At 43.2% G+C, this 16,527-nt stretch overlaps 1 protein-coding gene across 6 annotated transcripts in view; it reads right to left on the bottom strand.

Moving 5' to 3' along the window:
- LOC106560805 (myocyte-specific enhancer factor 2A) overlaps nt 1-16,527 on the bottom strand; it is a 94,948-nt gene that overhangs the window by 52,835 nt on the left and 25,586 nt on the right. For 5 of the 6 annotated variants that reach the window (XM_014124111.2, XM_014124112.2, XM_014124114.2 and 2 more), the window contains exon 3: nt 2,547-2,744. In XM_014124111.2, the coding sequence (XP_013979586.1) occupies nt 2,547-2,600 (54 nt within the window). In that variant the 5' untranslated portion in view covers nt 2,601-2,744. Of the gene's footprint in view, nt 1-2,546; nt 2,745-7,325; nt 7,349-16,527 lie in introns of those variants that run through there. The other variant, XM_045688211.1, reaches the window with a different exon arrangement.

Raw genomic sequence — 16,527 nt, 5'->3', positions numbered from 1 at the left:
TCTGCAACTGGATCCTGGACTTCCTGACAGGCCGCCCCCAGGTGGTGAGGGTAGGTAGCAACACATATGCCACGCTGATCCTCAACACTGGAGCCCCCCAGGGGTGCGTGCTCAGTCCCCTCCTGTACTCCCTGTTCACCCACGACTGCATGGCCAGGCACAACTCCAACACCATCATTAAGTTTGCAGACGACACGTAGGCCTGATCACCGACAACGACGAGACAGCCTATAGGGAGGAGGTCAGAGACCTGGCCGGGTGGTGCCAGAATGACAACCTATCCCTCAACGTAACCAAGACTAAGGAGATGATTGTGGACTACAGGAAAAGGAGGACCGAGCATGCCCCCATTCTCATCGATGGGGCTGTAGTGTAGCAGGTTGAGAGCTTCAAGTTCCTTGGTGTCCACATCATCAACAAACTAGAATGATCCAAACACACCAAGACAGTCATGAAGAGGGCACAACAAAGCCTATTCCCCCTCAGGAAACTAAAAAGATTTGGCATGGGTCCTCAGATCCTCAAAAGGTTCTACAGCTGCAACATCGAGAGCATCCTGACTGGTTACATCACTGCCTGGTACGGCAATTGCTCGGACGGTAGTGCGTACGACCCAGTACATCACTGGGGCTAGGGTGCCTGCCATCCAGGCACCCTATATACAGCCTCGCTACTGTATATAGCCTCACTACTGTTATTTTTCACCGTCTTTTTACTGTTGTTTTTATTTCTTTACTTACCTATTGTTCACCTAATACCTTTTTTGCCCTGTTGGTTAGAGCCTGTAAGTAAGCATGTCACTGTAAGCATGTCACCTGTCGTATTCGGCGCACATGACAAATTAACTTTGATTTGATTTGATCATTCACGCAAGTTTCATCAAAATCGAGCCAATGGTATCTGAGATATCGCGTTGGTTAGCTAGACTGATAATCCTGAGGGTTCACAGCCAATTTAGCAATCAGAAACAACCTGAACTGATGTTGTCGCTTACTTCCTTTTCCTTTTTTGCTGATGTCACAGGTCAGTGCAGATGGTGCAGATAATAATGCTCTGGCAGGAGCCTGCTCTCACCTGGACTGCTATTTGGATCCCACCCAGAAGCAGGTGTTATGCTGATAATTGGCCCATCATGTAGATTTTGGTTTCTCACTTGGCTGAGCTGCATCCCACACAGTAACTGTCAGAGACATGGGGGGAGCGGGAGCAGAGCAGCATTGAGAAGGGGCATGAGGTCTCATGTTATCACCCTCAGGAGGGTGAGCAAAACCTCAATTCGCTTTCTGTGTGCATGGCATAAAAGTTGTTTCACCCACTAGAGAGTGCAAATGATATTTTGAGAGGGTGCGAATAGGATAAATCCTATTGGATCGGGCTCAAAGACCACGTCTCCATACTTTATCATGGGTAATGCAAAATATCAAACACATTTCTGTTCACAGGAACACCTACTACCTTACATAGATCTACATATTCTGCATATGTAATGCAGAGATAAGAAAACTCTAGGGATTTCAGTTCTCCACAGATACAGTCGGCCTCAGACAGTGGTTGAGCAGACAGGACGGTACTGTACTGTTTAAGGGGGTTATATTTAGCGTGAGCAGGCAAACAGAGTGAATTCCAGGGCAGGCCTCTCCTCTCTGTGGCTGGCCAGTACCAGAGCCATGGCAGTTAGAGTTGAGGGAGAGAAGGGTGCTCTGTGTCCGGCTAACTGACCCACCCTACTAATGAGAGGGTGGTGTGGTGCAGTGGCTGCTCCTAATTACTACCAAGCAGCTGCAACCGCATGGAGCCGCGCGGAGCCCAGCGAGGGGCCCTGCCAGGCCAAGGGACAAGCCCTCCAGTGTGGAGAGGCCGCAGTCGCCCCACTTTGCCCCGCTCACTGCTCAGTGTTCTGGGTTCACTCCTACGCCAAGCAGCCCCCGCTGCAGCCTGCTATACTACTGCTGCTGCCTCATCAACTTCTCCTGCTGAAATTGCAGGGTAGCGGGGGAATCATGTCTGTAAATAAGGCTGCACTGACAAAAAAATGTCATGGTTCTTGTTTATCCGGCTGGGGACTTTCTGTTCAGATTCATATTGTCACTGACAGCAGCCCAGCTTCAGTTCCATAGAACAGGTATCCTATCCAAAATATTACCCAATATAGAAATGGCATTTTACTCCAACCCCTAAACTGGAGAGATATACTTTCTCTTAAAGGACTGGATAATGTTCATTTATTACAAACAATAAATGGTGTTTATTGGATTGAAAATACTTGAGTCACCAATTCACTTTAGAGAAAAGTGCTACCTCAAATAGAAATGGTTGCTATATGAAAACATACAGTCCTGTGAAGTCAGTGGGCACTTTGAGTCCCTGTCAAGAATTCACCACAGGTGGTAAGCGGTGAGAAGACAACTCCTGTTTTCAACTCCATGCGGAACAACACTGTAGGCCTCAGGTAGACAAGTGGGAGTAGCCTGCTGCCATTGGCTTGTGTGTGAAGAGAGAGGCATCTTTATGCTGAGTGAAGGGCAGGGGAGAGGGGTGACACTGACCTGCCTGTTCCTCTCATCCATGATCCTGGTGATCTGTATCTTCTTCCGTCCCATCTCTGCGTTCTGTTCGGTCTCTCTGACACCTCAAGAATATCAGAAAAACTACCGAGCTCGTCTTTTTCCTTATCTCCTAGCACATTGTACAACACTCTCTCTTCTCTCTCTCTGGCTCTGTCGTTTTCGTGACCACACCACAATCTGCAGGGGGGAGAGAGAGAGAGAGAGAGAGAGAGAGAGAGAGAGAGAGAGAGAGAGAGAGAGAGAGAGAGAGAGAGAGAGAGAGAGAGAGAGAGAGAGAGAGAGAGAGAGAGAGAGAGAGAGAGAGAGAACAGAGTTAACATAACACCCAGTGATCTCTTCTCAGGCACAACAAAGCAGCCAATGGCTCTGTGTTCCATTCCCTGACACATACAGAGAGGTTATGAGACAGACTGGAGAACATGATGGCACCTTATCTCCTCACCTGCACTTCCACAGCAGCTGGAGCCACTGTCAGAACACTTCAGACTTAAAGGAGAAACCGTTCGGAAAATGCTAAATGCAATTTATAAGTTCATCTGCTCTTTAGTGTTGAATAGGCCTGATTCAGAACCAATGATAAAAGTGCCTTTCAAGAGCTTTTCATACATAAGTGTGAAATTATCTTTTCCATTTTATGTGAGAAATGACTGCATTAAGCTCTTACTGAAGTACAAGTTGCCATGTGGAGCTGGTGTTGACTCCCAACCAAGTCAATGTCTACTGGGTATATCTGGCTTTGATCTTTAAGCTTAACAACCAGTAGCAGGATGACAGAATCACAGAGCTTTAACAACAAAAAATGTATCCTATTCTCTCTCCCTCTCTGTGTCTGTCTTACTCTCATATATACACCAGTAGTCAGTCAAAAGTATTCCTAAGATGCCTGTGAAGACCGAGCACAGAGCTTCACTCTTCCTTGGCCAAAGCTTTTGACACGGTAGACCATTCCATTCTTGTAGGCCGGCTAAGGAGTATTGGTGTCTCTGAGGGGTCTTTGGCTTGGTTTGCTAACTACCTCTCTCAGAGTGCAGTGTTTAAAGTCAGAACATCTGCTGTCTCAGACACTGCCTTTCCCCAAGGGTGTACCCCAAGGCTCGATCCTAGGCCCCACGCTCTTCTCAATTTACATCAAGAACATAGCTCAGGCAGTAGAAAGCTCTCTCATCCATTTATATGCAGATGATACAGTCTTATATTCAGCTGGCCCCTCTCTGGATTTTGTGTTAAACGTTCTACATCAACGCTTTCTTAGTGTCCAACAAGCTTTCTCTGCCCTTAACCTTGTTCTGAACACCTCCAAAACAAAGGTCATGTGGTTTGGTAAGAAGAATGCCCCTCTTCCCACAGGTGTGATTACTACCTCTGAGGGTTTAGAGCTTGAAGTAGTCACCTCATACAAGTACTTGGGAGTATGGCTAGACGGTACACTGTCCTTCTCTCAGCACATATCAAAGCTGCAGGCTAAAGTTAAATCAAGACTTGGTTTCCTCTATCGTAATCACTCCACTTTCACCCCAGCTGCCAAACTAACCCTAATTCAGATGACCATCCTACCCATGTTAGATTACGGAGACGTAATTTATAGGTCGGCAGGTAAGGGTGCTCTCTAACGGCTAGATGTTCTTTACCATTCAGCCATCAGATTTGCCACCAATGCTCCTTATAGGCCACATTACTGCACTCTATACTCCTCTGTAAATTGGTCATCTCTGTATACCCGTCGCAAGACCCATTGGTTGATGCTTATTTAGAAAACCCTTAGGCCTCACTCCCACCTATCTGAGATATATACTGCAGCCCTCATCCTCCACATACAACACACGTTCTGCCAGTCACATTCTGTTAAAGGTCCCCAAAGCACACACATCCCTAAGTCACTCGTATTTTCAATTTGCTGTAGCTAGCAACTGGAACGAGCTGCAACAAACACTCAAACTGGACAGTTTTATCTCAATCTCTTCATTCAAAAACTCAATCATGGAAACTCTTACTGACTGTTGTGGCTGCTTTGCGTGATGTATTTTTGTCTCTACCTTCTTGCCCTTTGTACTGTTGTCTGTGCCCAATCATGTTTGTACCATGTGTTGTCATGTGTTGCTGCCATGCTATGTTGTTGTCTTAGGTATCTATTTATGTAGTGTTGTGTTGTCTCTCTTGTCGTGATGTGTTTTGTCCTATATTTTTATTTTATTTATTTTTAATCCCAGCCCCTGTCCCCGCAGGAGGCCTTTTGCCTTTTGGTAGGCAGTCGTTGTAAATAAGAATGTGTTCTTAACTGACTTGCCTAGTTAAATAAAGGTTAAATAAATAAAACATATTTTTTTAAATTCCTCATCTGATCCAGGCCGCTGCCAGCTTTGCTCTTCAGATGATTAAGAGTACACCCAGTCAAGTTTAAATCCTCTGAGGTGGATGAGGTAGTTCCCACGTGAGGTACTCTGTAACCTGCCAACCTGGTCACTGGTTCAGACTCCAGCAGGCCCGGTGAACTTTGATCTCTGCTCAATGAGAGATAGATCTCTCCCTGAATGAGCATTCATCATTGACACATGGACATAATTTACAAGCAAATGGAAAAATGCTTATATTTCCCTTAGAACAGAACCTCTGGGCAAGGCTAACATTGTAGTATACAGCCTCGGTCCAGCAGAGATACAGTTAGCACTATAGACTATTGTGTGGTTACCATAGACCAAAAAGCAGTGAGAGCTGACTAACATCATGGGACCAGAAATGGCCAGTTCCAGCGGCACACAGTAATTTTAGGCTTTGAGACACTGGCATTATAGTGTCTGGCTGTCTGAATCTAACCACTGTTAGGCAAACTCAACATGAGATCACCTAGCCAACAATCCCCAACCCACGCACGGCTGTCCACAGTAAGGAAACTAACTACGCAAAGCCCCATGAAGAATTTCCCTAAACCACATCACAACAAGTCAGTGAGAACGACAGTGTTCTTTTTCATTCACTGTTTCCAAATACTCCTACTGACACTTTTTCTACTGGTGTGTCTGTATGAGTGTGTATTTCTGTCCGTCTCTCTCGCTTTGAAGAGCAGTTGACTTGCTTCTCTTGACACTACTGTACAATCGTAGGCCTACATTTGAATACAGTGAAACACACACATTCCACCTCGTCTCTGAACTGTGAGAGGATCTGTCATAGCAGTCTACTCTAGTGCAGGTTCTTGTGGCATAATGCCTTGTGTCATGACATTTCTGTTACGTAAATATGAGATGACAAGCTGAGGTCCCTCAGACACCAGGTTTGCTACTGCACTCTGCTTGGTACAGCTACTATCTGAAGAAAACACAGAAATAGATTTCCTTATTCTATCTGTAAATCAAATAAAAAATCACATTTTATTTGTGTCACGTTCTGACCAGTAAAGGGGTTATTTGTTATTGTAGTTTGGTCAGGACGTGGCAGGGGGTGTTTGTTTTATGTGGTTTGGTGTTTGTTGGGTTATGTTATTTTGTAAGAGGGGTGTTTGTTTAGAGTGTTCCGGGGTTTTTGGGCTATGTTCTTGTTAGTTTATTTCTATGTTAGTTCTAGTCGTTCTATGTCTATGTTTAGTTAATGGGGTTGACCTTCAATTGGAAGCAGCTGCTCCTCGTTGCTTCTAATTGAAGGTCTTATTTAAGAGGGGTGTTTGTTCTATGGTATTTGTGGGTAGTTGTCTCCTGTTTAGTGTCTGAGCACCTGATAGGACTGTTAGAGTCGTTTTGTTTTTGTATACGTGATTTTGTTTGTTTTTTCTTCTTCACATTAAAAAGAAGATGAGTATACACGTTCCCGCTGCGTTTTGGTCTGATCATTACGACACCCGTTACAATTTGTCACATGTGCCGAATACAACGGGTAGACCTTATCGTGAAATGCTTACTTATAAGCCCTTATCCAAAAATGCAGTTTTAAGAAAAATGAGAGTTAAGAAAATATTTACTAAATCAATTATTATATATTTCTCTAAACACAATAAAATAACTATAATGAGGCTATATACAGGCTATATACAGGGTGTACTTCGATCATTGTTGCTGGGGAGGAATAATATTTAACACAGTAAAAGTTTGTTTGCCATTACAAAAATTCAGATCAGTTTTAGCATAATAAAAGGTGTTATAAATCAATGCATAACAACTGGTGAATGTTAAAGCACAGTTCTCAAAAGAGACACCAGATGGGAGACAGACAATCAACACCTGTACTGTTTTTATTTTCTTCTTCACTGATGCATTATGTATCAGTACATCTGTAGCATGTGTCGATTACTAAACCTTTTCACATAGCTGCCTAAACATAAAAAAAAGTCTAAGTAAAAAGTAATCCATAACTGAACTAAAATAAATGCTTGTGGGTTAACTGCTTGATGAATGTGAAGTCAACTTGTTCACAGGTGTAAGAGTTACAGGTGAAGTCAGAAGTTTACATACACTTAGGTTGGAGTCATTAAAACTCATTTTTCAACCACTCCACAAATTTCTTGTAAACAAACTATAGTTTTGGCAAGTCGGTTAGGACATCTACTTTGTGCATGACACAAGTAATTTTTCCAGACAGATTATTTCACTTATAATTCACTGTATCACAATTCCAGTGGGTCAGAAGTTTACATACACTAAGTTGACTGTGCCTTTAAACAGCTTGGAAAATTCCAGAAAATTATGTCATGGCTTTAGAAGCTTCTGATAGGCTAATTGACTTCATTTCAGTCAATTGGAGGTGTACCTGTGGATGTATTTCAAGGCCTACCTTCAAACTCAGTGCCTCTTTGCTTGACATCATGGGAAAATCGAAAGAAATCAGCCAAGACCTCAGAAAAAAAATTGTAGACCTCCACAAGTCTGGTTCATCCTTGGGAGCAATTTCCGAATGCCTGAAGGTACCACGTTCATCTGTAGAAACAATAGTACGCAAGTATAAACACCATGGGACCACGCAGCCGTCATAACGCTCAGGAAGGAGACGCGTTCTGGCTCCTAGAGATGAACGTACTTTGGTGTGAAAAGTGCAAATCAATCCCAGAACAACAGCAAAGGACCTTGTGAAGATGCTGGAGGAAACAGGTACAAAAGCATCTATATCCACAGTAAAACGAGTCCTATATTGACATAACCTGAAAGGCCACTCAGCAAGGAAGAAGCCACTGCTCCAAAACCGCCATAAAAAAACCAGACTACGGTTTGCAACTGCACATGGGGACAAAGATTGTACTTTTTGGAGAAATGTCCTCTGGTCTGATGAAACAAAAATAGAACTGTTTGGCCATAGTGACCATTGTTATGTTTGGAGGAGAAAGGGGAGGCTTGCAAGCCGAAGAACACCATCCCAACCGTGAAGCACGGGGGTGGCAGCATCATGGTGTGGGGGTGCTTTGCTGCAGGAGGGACTGGTGCACTTCACAAAATAGATGGCATCATGAGGCAGGAAAAAGATGTGGATATATTGAAGCAACATCTCACGACATCAGTCAGGAAGTTAAAGCTTGGTCGCAAATGGGTCTTCCAAATGGACAATGACCCCAAGCATACTTCCAAAGTTGTGGCAAAATAGCTTAAGGACAACAAAGTCAAGGTATTGGAGTGGCCATCACAAAGCACTGACCTCAATCCTGTAGAAAATTTGTGGGCAGAACTGAAAAAGCGTGTGCGAGCAAGGAGGCCTACAAACCTGACTCAATTACACCAGCTCTGTCAGGAGGAGTGGGCCAAAATTCACCCAATTTATTGTGGGAAGCTTGTGGAAGGCTACCCGATAACGTTTGACCCAAGTTCAACAATTTAAAGGCAATGCTACCAAGTACTAATTGAGTGTATGTAAACTTCTGACCCACTGGGAATGTGATGAAATAAATAAAAGCTGAAATAAATAATTCTCTCTACTATTATTCTGACATTTCACATTTTTTAAATAAAGTGGTGATCTTAACTGACCTAAGACAGGGAATTTTTACTAGGATTAAATGTCAGGAATTGTGAAAAACTGAGTTTAAATGTATTTGGCTAAGCTGAATGGAAACTTACGACTTCCACTGTATGTACTGTAGGTAGAGAGCAGAGTTGTAATCCTGGCTGTGAGTTGTGTCCTAATCTCGTTGGGTGACAGAGCAGAGCAGGGCAGGGCCGGGGCAGCAGAGGGGATGCAGAGTTACACTAAATCCTGGTGGATTACTGCAGCACGTGGAGACGGGCCAGCACTGCAGTGTGTCACCACTCACAGCCTCGGCACGGCACGCCTCTGTACAGGTGGATGAACGTAACCCTCCACAAGGCTCGCTAACTAGAGCATGCTACCATGAGTCATACCACTCCCATTGTTTAGCGCTCAATGATGCCAATGCTAAACTGCAGCTAAGTAACATAACTGAAGTCAATTGGCCGGCAGGTAGCCTAGTGGTTCAGAGGGTTGGGCCGTGAACTGAATTGTCACTGGTTCGAATCCCCAAGTCGACTAGATGAAAAATCTGTCAAATGGGCCCTTGAGTAAGGCACTTAACCCTAATTGCTCTGGATAAGAGTTTCTATGAAATGATGATTAAACTGCCACTGACTCTCCAGGTCCATACAACTATGGTGTTTTAAAGATGAAGTTAGCTGAACTATGCATTTAAAGCTTTACTCTATGTTAATCACGCTTGATAGGATTATTCTGTCCATTTCACCTTGCTTGTAAGAATGAAAATGTATACATCTCACCATGTACTCTTTAGAAGACCTTGATAATGTACACCTGCACCACTTAGTCTTTCATTTAAACCAGTCCAGCACTTCTTAAAGGTGCTTACCAAACATTTGCACCATAGAGATCAATGCACAGTGAATATGTCTCTATAGGAGAGACTACATCAGGCTGACATCAAAATCAATACCAGCTACATGACACACAGAATGTGTAGACGAAACCAAGCCTCATTTACAACCATACGAACCAAGAGTGTAAATACAGTGGGACGTTTTGAGCATTGTTGTTTAGCTTAAAAAGTCCTCTTTGATTCTTGGAATGAATCTAATAAAGAGTGATGTCTGGCCACGGAGACAGGCCCAGTAGCAGCCGCTCTCTGTCCCTTCCTCCCTCCCGTGAGACAGGCCTCTGGGAGATGGGGAGGGTTGGTGACGGGGTCGGCCCTTTCACACTCAATAAAACATGCTCCACTCCCATGTAATTACTGAACACAGCACATCCGCCTCACTCCCTCACTCCCTCTCAGTCAGTAAGCCTGAATAAGCTCTGCACGTAGTCACAGAGCTGTAGGCCTAGTATTACTTAACCTCATATTACATCTTACACTGCTGTCCAACACAAAAGACGACATCCTATATGGTTCATTTCATTTAAAGGATGAGACCAGATCATCTATTATTGACCCTGTTATTGGCCATACTACATTCAGAGCATGATGTGGTTAGAATGATATATCTTAAAGCCAAGAAAAACATTGAATGCTTTGAATGTTCAGCTCTTACTTGCTTCAAAGACTCTATACATTCAAATGTGTGTACTGTACTGTCTAAGTGAGTGTTTAATGTGAGGAAAGCCTAACCCATTTCCCTTATTACTCTGACTGTCATGGACAGGAGCCAAAGTCCTGAGCATAGCCATGACAGTTGTGCTTCCTGTGTGTGAAGAGCTCAGTTTGACTATCCTACCACAGGGCCAGGCCACGGAGTGGGCAGACAAGACTCAACTTCCTGCCTCTCCACTTCCTGTTTTTCAGGACCACTTCTAAATGCCCACTGCAGGGGAGGGATAGAAAAAAGGGAGGGAGTGTGCCTTGGGGACACCCTTACTCTCTGATCTCCTCCACGTGTTGCCTTCCTGACTGTAAATCTGAGACTAAACAACAACAGGACTCCACCTCCTGTTCATTCTCTCTGTGTGTTTATTATGTTTACAGTACAGGGCCATTAGACAGGCTGGACAGGCACATGCTGCCACACCAAGCACTCCACCACTTTCTATTCAGTTAGATGTCAGGCCTTTCCTTGTTTTGGTCAGGACGGATAATGACTTGAAACATTTCCTGAGTTACATAATGATGAATAACTACGCCATCACACACTAAACTAATGAGCAGTAAAATACTGATTAAACAGAGTTCATACTTAACAAGAAAACAGCAGCGCAAAATGGTAGCAATATAATCCCAAAACTTGAAAGTGGAAGGAAATGGCTCAGTTCCAGTTTGTTAGGCTTTAAGCGGTGTGGGGACATGGAGCAAAGTAAACCCTCATGGTTCTGCTGCTTCGTTTCAATGAGACCCTGACATAAGTGCATTAAGAAATGAACACCCCAACTCTTTGTTCTTCCTATCATCAGGCTCTGCTGTACCTGGAAATGGGGCTGTTGGCCTGGGGGGGAGTGGAGGAGAGCCAGCCTCTCTCTCTCCCGCTCCTACACTTCCCTTTGTGAGAGCACCCTTATCTCCCACTCCAGCAGGGAGAGGTAGGATTGTGGCCCCAGAAGCAGCATCACTAGTGTTAATGTCTCCTGATGCTAATCTGACACACGGCTGATCCTGCAACAACCACTTCCTCCATTCCTCTCTCCCGCTTTCCATCTCTCTCTTTCTCCATTCCTCTCTTTCTCCCTCTCTCCCTCCACCTCTCCCTCCTACCCCTCAGTCTCTCTCTTTCTCTCTCACTCTCACTCTGTACATTCCCTCACCTCTGTTTCCAAGGCAACTAATGAGATATAATTAATAAGATCTACCAAAGGGGTGTGTGAACAGAAATGAGTGAGAAAGAAGCCTTGAGAAAGAGAGAGAGCTGCTTGCCTAGTGAGCTAAAGAAACCCCTTTAAATGTGTGTGCATATTGGACTTTCTACAGCTTGTTAACTTTCTTTGTAGATCATTGCTTGGGGTGACATTATCTTCCTAGACAATGACTTCAAAAACATTTATGAGAAGTTAAGACGATTACTATATTAGCACCATGATAAACCACACCCTTAGAAATAGCTGGGGTACTTTGAACCACTACAAGCCAAGTGAAAAATCTCATAATGAACATTTTACATTGAGTAAGTGCTTTATGTTATTGATAGAAGGGATGTTAAATTAGTTTTTTTTATGATATTGAGATTACAACAGAAAGTGTCTTCCTCCTTTATTTCACATAATACAGTAGTTATACTCAAGTATGCTGTAACGATGTGCGCTGAGAGTCAGGAAGCAAGTTCAAGGAGTGTTTTAATAAAATAAACATAATACAAAACAAGAACCTCAAACAACGCACAGACATGAAACAGAAACAATGACGCCTGGGGAAGGAACCAAAAGGAGTGACATATATAGGGCACGTAATAAAGGAAGTGATGGAGTCCAGGTGAGTCTGACGACGTGCAGAAGCGTGTAACAATGGTGACAGGTGTGCGCCTTAACGAGGAGCCGGGTGACCTAGAGGCCGGAGAGGGAGCACACGTGACATACACCTTGATTTGAGTGGATCGAGCCCTGACGTACATTGATATGATTTGAGTGGATCCGGCCCTGACGTACATTGATATGATTTGAGTGGATCCGGCCCTGACGTACATTGATATGATTTGAGTGGATCGAGCCCTGACGTACATTGATATGATTTGAGTGGATCCAGCCCTGACGTACATTGATATGATTTGAGTGGATCCGGCCCTGACGTACATTGATATGATTTGAGTGGATCCAGCACAGACGTACATTGATATGATTTGAGTGGATCGGGCCCTGACGTACATTGATATGATTTGAGTGGATCCGGCCCTGACGTACATTGATATGATTTGAGTGGATCGGGCCCTGACGTACATTGATATGATTTGAGTGGATCCGGCCCTGAAGTACATTGATATGATTTGAGTGGATCCGGCCCTGAAGTACATTGATATGATTTGAGTGGATCGGGCCCTGAAGTACATTGATATGATTTGAGTGGATCGGGCCCTGACGTACATTGATATGATTTGAGTGGATCGGGCCCTGACGTACATTGATATGATTTGAGTGGATCCGGCCCTGAAGTACATTGGCAATTCAAGTTAGAGTACAACAAGGGTTAGACAGTGACTCACATAAACATTCCAAAGCATGTTCTGCATAGCGTGCATAGTAAATAATAATGGTTAATTGAGTTTACGGCTACTGGGACATGACAAAGCTTCATCACTTGTATAACTATTTTAGCGCGCATCTTAATCGGACCGAAAGTTGAAGACTGAAGTTGTTGACCTACCTTGCTCAAGTTTATCTTTTTTTTTCTCCCATTGACATGTATGAGAGTATGAAGTGTAGGGGACAATGATGCAGTATTCACAGACTACAGAGTGGTTGTGTTGAGGAGGCAGACCAGAGCAGGCCAGGCTGTGAGTGGTTCATCTCTCCCAATGATGACTGCTACCTCACTCCAACTCTCCACTGACCCAGCTGTAATCCCACGTTGGATCAATGCAAGTTCAAACAATCATCCATCCTGCTAGCACCTAACTCTGGCTGGGAAGATGGAGTTGCAGACAGGGACTAAGCTACTTATCACCTCCACAATGACATCATCAGGAAAACCCCAGCGGACTAAGTGGTACTTCTCTTGGTGAAAATAGTTTTAGACCACCACATCATATAACATCCATCAATAACCTGGGAGAAATAGATGACTGCAAAAACGAATCTCTTTAGGAGAGAGGTCAATAACAGAACATACACCTTTACAGCCTTGCCAATCAAGACAGGTATATTATTGTTACTTTTGAATGTATTCCTATTGCAGGCTGAAATCAGCAAGTTTCAAGGTATGGTAAGGTCTGGATAATAGGCTACATATCCAGAAGGACAGAAAAACACAACATGAGATGCTGACAGTGAAACTGAGCGCTAGCAGACAGACACCCTCACTCTCAGTCACACAGTAATGTCAGGGGATGAGAGGACTATGCAAGGTGACTTTGACTAAATGCCTGGGGTCCATGACAGAAAGCCATTGACTTGACTGTGGCATATTTTTCTCACTTATCACCATCCTAAATCCTAAAAGCTTGTATGATGACACTAAGAGGGAATTAACACATATTCCCTTTGGCCTGAAGGCACAGTAAGAAGAATCTGAGGCCAGTAAGTCACCTGCAACAAGCAGGAGACACAGTGTACTGTAATCACTGCCAACATGTACACCCTAACTGGCCTAGCAGACAGTCAGTTACACTGACTGCTCATGTATCTTCTACAGGCGTGGAACACTGCATTGAAGTTCAGACAACAGAGCTTGATAAACGTCATAGTCCAAACAGATGTTGTTGTGCTGGAGCTGGTGTATGACTGTGAGTATGTGAGCGCACGTGTGTTTGTGTGTGAACTTAAAAGGGAATAGAGAGGAAACAGGAATAAAACCTTGAGATGGAAGAGTTTCCCCCACCCCCATCCCCAGCCCCAGCTTTCTTGCCCTGTGCGGTAGACGCAGCGTTGTAACATAATTACTGCTGGGGCGCCTCTATTCCCAATGATCCATTTGCGTCAGTCAGGTTTTCGAGTCGAGCCGATGAATGGATTCTCAGTTTCTCAAGGATAAAGAGATGACCCTATCCTAACTGGTGTATCCATTTCATGTACAGAGGCCACTCTCCTTCTCAAGGTTCGTCTCCTGATGCTAATTGTAGTACAGCGCTTTAGCATGAAAAGGATGCAAGCTTTGAGTAATGATTTTTTCTTCATTAAAAAGGTCTGGTTGAGGAATTATACTGCCGGTTATTCAGATCTGAAAAAAAAGAAACCTGCTCCGATTTGCAATGGTGAACAACCCACAAGCTAAATGCAAATGATATGCAACTATTTTAATTTGAGCATCTTGCTGTTTTTTGGATGAATCCCAAAACGTATTACCGTGTTATGTGACAGTCACAAATCACTTCTAATCAACCAAAATGTCATATTCTACTGCCAAAATGAAACTGACTAAGTGTCTAAGCACTCACATCAAATTAGGAGTAACGGCCAAACACAGTCACTCAACATCACTGTCTCTGAGCCAAAACCTCTCTCCAAAAACATTTAATCACCAACATCCCTTATGACAGTATGTCAATTTTACCAGTGAATTTCCTGACACGAATCAGCATCAGAATCTGACATTCTCTATGGATGAGCACTTCAAGTGTCACAGCGCACCCAAGTTCTCCTTTTCTAAATCAATCTGATAGACTCACAGATGACACAGGTCTAAAAGAAATGCACAAGCTGAACATTCCTGAAAGTTTTCCTAACATTTCTGTACACTTTCTTCATCCTTCATAATCTACATTTTTCAGGGATATCAGGAAAAGCCCAATTTCAGAGTCTCCTGTAAACATACATGCACCCACACCCAAATTCCTGCATCCTAAATGTTAGCATGTCAGCCTTGTTGGACTGTGGACCTGTTGACTGTGTGATTTGGTGGTATGTGTCCATTTGCATGGTTGTCCATCATCTCAGGGACTTCTCACCAGGGAGGGATAATCACACCAACACAGAGGGGTGTGACACCCCCCTACCCTCAGCCCCCAAGGCACCCTACAAACTGTGTTAAGCGGCATGGCAGCCTTTTGATGTTCCACAGACCGCAAATCCAAAATGGTAAACAGCACAGATGAATCAAGATCTTCTTCCTGGGGGAATATGCTGTGTAAGGATATTAGGGACGCATTGCATTAATGTGTCTCGGCAGCACTACATTTACCAGCTCTCATCCCCACTAAATGTACTGAATATCCAGATGAAACATTCTGATACAGTTTAGATATGTCATTCTTCTTCAAATATGTTGTTTGATCAACAGCAGGCAGATTTAACTATATAAACAAATGAAACTACTCGGAGTTTACCATGTTGTGTTACACATCATGTACACACCGTTTATGTTGGTTGTTAGTGTGTTCATTCCTGTCTTGTCCAACAGAGCACTGGTGCTTCTTTTAATGGATTTTTTTGTTCTTCAAAAAATGGCTTAGAATAAATATTAGATTTTCTCTTTCCATTTTTCTCTTGCTCTCCATCCCTCTGTTTCTCAGTGTTCCATTACATAAAAGGTTTATGCAACCCAAGCAGCATGGACCATTATGACTCATGAAAACTGTGAAAGGTTCAACATTGATTTGATTTTTTAACAAAGAAAATGGATGACTCAACACATACCTACATAGATGATCGTGGAAATCACAACATATAACACTAATCCCATAAGGAAAGGGTACAGCGGTTGGAAGATTATATAATGCTAAATAACAGAATTGTAATCAATATACAGCCAATAAATCCATGTCACTTTGGCAAGGTGAAACCACTTATTTCCATTGCAACATAAGCCCTGATTTTCGACAATTCATTTTTCTGTTCACTGGTTTCAATTTCTTGTTTAGTGTTTTTTGGGCTGATAAAACTCTTCCGTTTATTGTAAATGAGTGCTTGTCAAGAACGACAGGGAAAAGAGGAAAGATGTACGGTAGCGATAACATTAAACAACCACATCATATAGGCACCAGAGAGAATGCCCAGTGGATGCAAAACTGCTTTACTTCAATACCAAGCCAAAGCTGAGTAACAACTTTAACTTTGAAATATAGATGTGCTCTTATATAAACGTTGTCTGCCTGGTGGATGACTGGCGCTTATGCAACCAGCGTTTGAATGGGGGCATATCCTTGGAAACGTTATGCTTGTACAGGACAAAAAGAACAGAAAATGTGTCATTCTAAAGTATCTACTCTATCAATACTTTTTGTTTGTTGCTCAGAACACCACATCTGAACCAAACATAAGAACTTTCCTCGAGCAAATATGTCCCAAGATCAAGAATAATGTATTGTAAATTATCCAGGAATGTATTTTTTATGCCACGGGCTCAACATCAAATAAACGATATTATGAATATTTCCAGGCATTCCAGAAAGAATTGGCTTAGTTTGCATAATGTTTCAGTAACTCCATAAAGAAGCAGTGCTAGAGAACAACA

Source organism: Salmo salar, chromosome ssa10 (assembly GCF_905237065.1).
Source record: "Salmo salar chromosome ssa10, Ssal_v3.1, whole genome shotgun sequence".
Classification (NCBI taxonomy): Eukaryota; Metazoa; Chordata; class Actinopteri; order Salmoniformes; family Salmonidae; genus Salmo; species Salmo salar.
The sequence above is the reverse complement of the archived record's forward strand: the minus strand, read 5'-3'. Positions and strand labels throughout refer to the sequence as shown.